At 47.3% G+C, this 6,729-nt stretch overlaps 1 protein-coding gene across 1 annotated transcript in view; it reads right to left on the bottom strand.

Moving 5' to 3' along the window:
* Positions 1-1,652: 1,652 nt before the first annotated feature.
* LOC119436884 (nose resistant to fluoxetine protein 6-like) overlaps positions 1,653-6,729 on the bottom strand; it is a 183,351-nt gene continuing 178,274 nt past the window's right edge. The window contains exons 14-15 of the mRNA XM_049659939.1: positions 2,690-2,832; positions 1,653-2,610 (exon numbers count right to left, since the gene is read on the bottom strand). Coding sequence (XP_049515896.1) covers positions 2,287-2,610; positions 2,690-2,832 — 467 coding nt within the window. The 3' untranslated portion in view covers positions 1,653-2,286. The remainder of the gene's footprint in view (positions 2,611-2,689; positions 2,833-6,729) is intronic.

Below are 6,729 nucleotides of genomic sequence, written 5' to 3'. Positions count from 1 at the left end.
GTACATCGGACGTTCACAGAACGTAAAGCATTGTATGTTTTTCTGAACACTCATCACATTTAATTGTATTTAATTGAACAGCGCGATTGTTATGTACACTTTATTTTTTTCGTTGATAATGCAAGCAATGATATGATGCAATATACGTATAATACAAAAGGGCACATGAAACGTATCAGGACTTGTTGCTGGGCTAGTTGGTTCATCTTATTCCGTAGTGTTAAGACGCAACCAAGCATGAAAAAAAAAGGATCCTGTCCTGTCCTTTTTTTTTTTCGTCCTTGGCTGCGTTTTAACACTACGAATTAAGACACATGCAAATTTCGGCCAGAACCGTCCCATGAAACACATACCCTGTTGATTCCAGAACTTTTTTTTTCTGAAAAACAAGCAAAGTACAGCAAACAAGAATAATACCAACAAAACAGAGAGGGGTATATGGTACAGCGAGGAACGGTAAATACTCTCCGTTAAAACATAGCTTCAAAACACTGGTTTAACACACTCGGACTTGTACTCTGCAATACCTTGTACAGCCGCGTGCGAATGTTATGCCATGGTTTCGGCCGATGACAGCAGGCCGAACCTTGCGGTAAATGGGAGGGCGGCAAGTTCTGCCCATTCTCACTTGTATAGGTACTAGTTTCTTGTTTTCTGTCTTAATTGCATAACACATATAAAGGCTGTAGTTTATATTTCGTCGAACAGTTTCACTTAAATACTGCGATGAATATGGGCCTAGTAGAATGCCTAGGAAGTCGGTATGGACAATAAAAAGCCAATTCAGACTGTTAATCGTTGAATGCGGAAGAAGTAGAGCACAATATATCAGCTATTACAACTTCTTTCTCTCCGACAATTCATCCCACATACGAAACTCTCAGATTTTAGTTGTTTGACATAAAGGTTGGCAGTCACACACAATAACAGGAAGAACCTGTTGGTGTTTTGTCGTTCAAGCCCATAACTTTTTTTTGCTTAACTCGATGAGCACGTCATGCAAGTATGCATTCGAGGCACACATTCAGGTTGAACTTATCTCCAAGACGGACTTTGTAGCCTCAAGCATTCTTCCCAGGTAAAGCGACTGTCGTCTAAATCTTATTATTAAGCTCCTTTCTGAAAACAAAACGCGGCGTCGTTCTGTTGATGAGCCCGTCCCCACAGCTATGGTTGCAACGTAATAAACTACACGCACATTAATTGATTAGTGTACGCATACGCCGAAAATGATGTCGTTAACGTATCTGCTCCAGAAGCACGACACTGCCATCTTAGCTCCAGTTACGTTAGTATTGAGAAATGGCGTTCGGCAAGTGATTTTCTTGTGAAGTCCGCAAGTTCTTTTTCTGGCAATTCAGCGGCGGCTAACTACCTATACGACGTGTTCCTACACGGGTGACGTACAGTTATGACGTGTTCCGCGTCCCACCGTCCCCCTTATGCAACATTTGCGATTGGTCTGGTGGAAACAAATTTTTATGCGACACGTAATCATTTGCAATGCGATGTTCCTCTTAAAGACGATTTCATGACGATACGAAGGAATGTTCATGTCACTGAGACAACGTGAAAGACGGCTCGCCACGGGAGGCTTAACAGATGCTACCGCAAACTACATGTCCACCGCTTGGCACCGAAAATTGTTTTGTAACGTCCTTCTACAGATGATGCGACTGTATTCTACAGGAAAGGGACTAACACGCGTTCAATAGCATTGATATTGCTTGAAGGCTGGTTGTATTACGTTGAGCAATAAGGTGAAGTTTCTGGACTGAATACTTGCCTGTACGTGTGAGTTATGTTTTTAGATTACGCTGTTCACTTATATCAACTCTGTCACCCGATCCTTATTGGCTTTCTTGTAAGGACCCAGGCGTCAGTGGCTAAACGAGAGCAGGGGCAGAGCTTTGTCACAAAAAAAAAAAAACTGCATGCAGGATCACGAGATAGCATTAAAATACTCTGTCGCACTCGCTTGACGCCCGCGTGTCCTACCGACCAATACATTTGGCCTTCATCCCCATCAGTCCCTTTTTTTAAACATCGACAAGAGTGCGAAACATTGCGTCTCACGATGTGCGACAACTACCCATATTGAATGTAAGGGTAGTAGGTGTTAAAATCATTCCAGCTCATCACTTTGACTGCATTAACTTTTTCCTATTCAGAACACACTCGCTGACTTCAGATGACCACGTTTCCTCGACCCTCCTAAACAACAGCCTCGTTAACGAGAAAGCGGTAACATCCTCCCACGTCGGGTAAGGCCTCAGAAGAACAGCCTCAAAGATGGCTCGATTCGGGTGTCTTAGCGATGGCCAGCGTCAGTGTCGAGTTTCCGCCGTTCAGTGCTGCAGATGTGGCGGCTGGAGCACTTCGCGGTGGTGACCTCCAACCTTCAGCCGCCTTGTGTTGCTGCTGCTGTTGCTGCTGCTGCGGCGGCGGCTCCATAGTGAGTGTGGTCATAGGCGTCTGCACGCGGCTAGAGGCCGCTTTCGGCGGTGACCGCATAAGTCTCTCCAGGGCAGCGAAGGGGGCCTCAACCGTCAGGTAAGCCACGTACGCCATTAGGATAGATGTCACCAAGATGCCAAAATACAGCGTGCACTGCGAGTGAAACGCAAGTCGACACATTGGCTCTTGCTGCGCGTGCGCAGCGGTGCGCCGTGCAGCACTCGACGCTCACCATGTAGTAGTGGTCCAGCTGAAAGGACTCTCGCACGGAGGCCACGTGTACGTAGATGGGCACCGGATGCAGCAGAAACACCAGGTAGCTGAGTCGGCTCAGTGGGGTCATGACAGAAGACGACAGCATTTCACCCACCAGACCTGCAACACGTGTCCATTGGAAATGTCCCCTCGATATACATTCATGTGGTCAGCGTACCAGCGAGTGAATAGAAGCGTCTACCTGGTGCTGGCAATTGTCATCTTATGCTGGTAATATAGCGAAAGCGCGCGCACTTTTCTGGGAGCATGTAAATCCCTTCGGTATGTAAGCACTATTTTCTGACAAGGTAGCTAAGCTAAGCCTTCTGCAAACCGGTGAAAAGTGCGTGCTTCGTCCGCACAATAAATCAGGCGGCGTGCCTTTCCTACCGCGTCTGGATCGACGATTTTGAAAAAAAAAACGCGCGTACGCTGCGCTGCACGCATGAACAACCCAGCCTACATATCCCACTTTCATGTGTTTCTCGTGCGGCACCGTAATGATGAATGGCGACAAGGAAACAATGCGCTCCAAAGTACAGTGCGCGATGTTAAGCTGTACATGCGCGTGCCCTTGAAAGTGTGAAACGAAGCTTCGGGAACAAGGACAAACTACGAACAAGCAATACAAGCACTGTAACACAACACATACATACACGCACCTTCCCACACCTACTGTGCGTATTTCCATCAGTCCGTCTTCGAGCCGCACCGTCCGGTACTCTCAGCCGAACAATTCACTCATCCGCACAACTGGATCAAGAAGTAATTCAAGCAGAACAAGGGACTTCTAACAAGATATGGTGCTTGGACCGCTACGGCACCGGTCTTCCAGCATCAACAGAAACTGAATTCGTGGATTCAGTGTTAGTTTTCTCTAAGAAGGCACTGGTTTGGTCATTCTGTACTAAATATCCCATACGTGTCAGCGGCTACCTAACATTTTGTCAGCTAGGCTTGCGCCTTTTTTACTGCATTCATAATGCCGCACGGAAACAATGCTTTTTCCAAGACGAAGATTTTGATAACGTTGGCAAACACAGTTTGCAAATTGGTATGAAAGTTGGCAGGGTAAAATACTACGACCTATCAAAAGCTAAAATTTGCCAACGCTGTATGCTACATTATGAAGATATTTCTGCAATATGTTCCCTGAAAACAGTAAGTTCGTACTACTGCGTTTGCACCCGAATTATGTATCCGATTCTCAATTCTTCTACTAAAGAATGACGTTCTTTTTATCATTCTTAGTAGTTATTATTGTTGTTGTTGATGCATTTAATGCATTGCTAACGGCCATTAGAGGGTCCAGATTTTTTTTTACATCTATAAGGATATGTCTTTTAAAATTTATGAATGTATGGCATTTTTCGGAAAAAAGCTAAATCTACGCAATGGGGTATTTTAATGAATTTTTAGCGCTAGTGTAATCCAAGTAAATATATACCACGTGGAGTCCTAAACAGAACATGTCACTATACTATTCAACAACTTTCAACAATGTTTTCTTAAACTTATGCCAGATCTCACTTTTATCTATGCCTTTTCAAATACACAATGCAACATCACTTGTCTTTTTTTATTGTTATTATAGTGCTTTTAACTTAGCCATACCCACATGTTCGCTTAGAATTTTTTGTATGAGCATCTGCGTTACGTGGAACTATGAAATGTGAACCTATCCGCAAAGCTGCAAGAATCTATGAAACAGAAGAACGAAAAATCATACACAGGTCATTTGTAAAATTCTAGGACATACAACAACTGCACTTTATAGCCCAATTCGTCCAACTCCCTATTCTATAGCCACCATAAGCTCCTACCGAATTTTCTGCGAAATATAAGGACATGAAATTCCCACCTTCATCCGGCACCAATTTTCAAGACTCCAAGAAGATGAAGAAAAGTTAGGGCGGAGCCAATTTAAGAAACAAATTTAACATATTTCTCAGCGACAGCAGTTAGGGAGATTACGCGTTTTGAATTTCTTTTACTACGATTCATGTATTGATTTTTTTTCCAGCTAGCAATTCTTGCCTGACAACAAATTCCTCCTTATTTCTCTTAAATTGTATTCGTTACTCTTTGGAGGCTAGCGCGATTGTTTCTTTCTTTTGTTTTTACTTCATGTTCTGTTCAGAAGCTCTACGCGCCACTCTGCGAAAAGTTTCTTATGAGAAATTCGCTTACACGCATAGCATATTGCTGCTCGTGCAGGAATTGGCCCTCCCGCATCTAGAATTGGCGTCATCCCTATGGTAACCTTATCCTATATTATTGAAGCAACTTTGCAATCAGTTTGGAAAATGGCTGCACAGTTTGTTACACAGGGCTTTTATCGTGAGACAAAGGTTATAACACAGGTTAAACAGGCCATCTGGCATCAGCCACTAGCCGTTCGCGCGGGCTTAAGCTCCTCGTTCTATACCCTAAATACCCTCACAACAACAGACCGCGTGGACTGCCGATCGATCGTCCCGCTCGCCACATTGAGATGATGATGATGAAATAAACTTTAATTTTCGAGACGGTGTTCCCGAGCGTTTGAGCTGTGGATCACTCTAGGTGGGAGGGTCCCTCATTCCAGGAATCCTCTGGCCGCGATAGCATCCCGGGCTCTGGCGACAAGACGTCGTTGTTCGTCCAGGGCCGGGGTGGAGATCTTGGCCTCCCACGTCTCGGCGAGGAGGTTCACGTCTTCGGACGTTGTATGTTTGGTAACGGCATCTTCGGGGCGCCACGGGCACTCGAGTAGCAAATGAGCCAGAGTGTCTGGCACGGCGCAGATCGGGCAGTTGTAGGTGTGTAGTGTCGGGTGGATGCGATGCATGAGGATCCCATGGGTGTACGTATTGCTCTGCAGTCTTCGGAATGCGGTACTTTCCTCTTTCGTCAGTTTTGGATGAGGTGGCGGGTACACCCTGCGTCCCAGTCGGTAGTGTTGGAGGATGGCGTTATACGTGGGGGGTATTGTCTCCGCTTCCGCTGCGTCACCAGGTGGTCGGGGGTCTCGCGAGGCGGCGAGAGAGGCCCGGTTGACGTGATCGCGGGCCGCGGCGTGTGCCGCTTCGTTTCCCTCGAGCCCCTCGTGCCCTGGTACCCACGTGACGCAGGTGTAAGGGAGCGGAGTGCTTCTTTTCTGCAGAATTTTGACTGCTTCCACCGATATTCGGCCTCTCGTGTAATTGCGTACTGCGGATTGGGAGTCCGTGAAGACTGCGACCGCGTTCGTGCTCGTGGTGGTGGCGAGGGCGATCGCCGCTTCTTCCGCTGTCTCCGAGTTCCGCACCCTGACTGTGGCGGATGCCAGTTCTTTGCCTCTCGAGTCAACCACACTCAGGGCGTAAGCGGTTCTTCCCGGGTATTTGGACGCATCTACGTAGCGAGCATCTGGATCGTGTTTGTGGCGTCTTCGGATGGCGTCGACTCGAGCGAGCCGGCGTCCCCGATGATGCTCGGGATGCATGTTGCGCGGTAGTTTGTCGATGCTCAAGGATTCTCTTAAGCATGGCGGTATCTTGACCTTGCGGTCCGCGTCGGAGATGTAGCGTTCTCCGTAGCCGAGGCGCGCAAGGACCGATCTGCCCGTCGGCGTGAGCTTCAGCCTCTCGAGTTGGTTGATTTTCTGGGCTTCCACCAGCTCTTGCCAGGTGTTATGAGCACCCATTTTGAGAAGTCGGGTGGTAGATGCCACGGGTGGTAGACCCATGGCGAGCTTCGTAGCTTTGCGGATGATGACATTGAGCTTGTCGACTTCGCAATTCTTGAGAGCCAGGTACGGGGTTGCGTACGTTATTCTGCTGGTCAGTAGAGCTTGAACGACTCTCAGGGTGTCTTGCTCCTTGAGGCCACTGCGTCGATTGGCTACTCTCCTTACGAGGTGTGTGAGTTGGGAGATTGTGCGTTGGAGCCGTGGGAGCGTGGCGACTCCTGATCCATCTCGGTGCAGGTGCAAGCCTAGTACTCGAAGCGAGGCGACCTTCGGTATTTGGATCCCGTTGAGCGTGACGCATGGGT

This window comes from Dermacentor silvarum, chromosome 1, assembly GCF_013339745.2.
Source record: "Dermacentor silvarum isolate Dsil-2018 chromosome 1, BIME_Dsil_1.4, whole genome shotgun sequence".
NCBI classification, from domain to species: domain Eukaryota; kingdom Metazoa; phylum Arthropoda; class Arachnida; order Ixodida; family Ixodidae; genus Dermacentor; species Dermacentor silvarum.
This window is presented reverse-complemented; position numbering and strand designations above follow the sequence as displayed.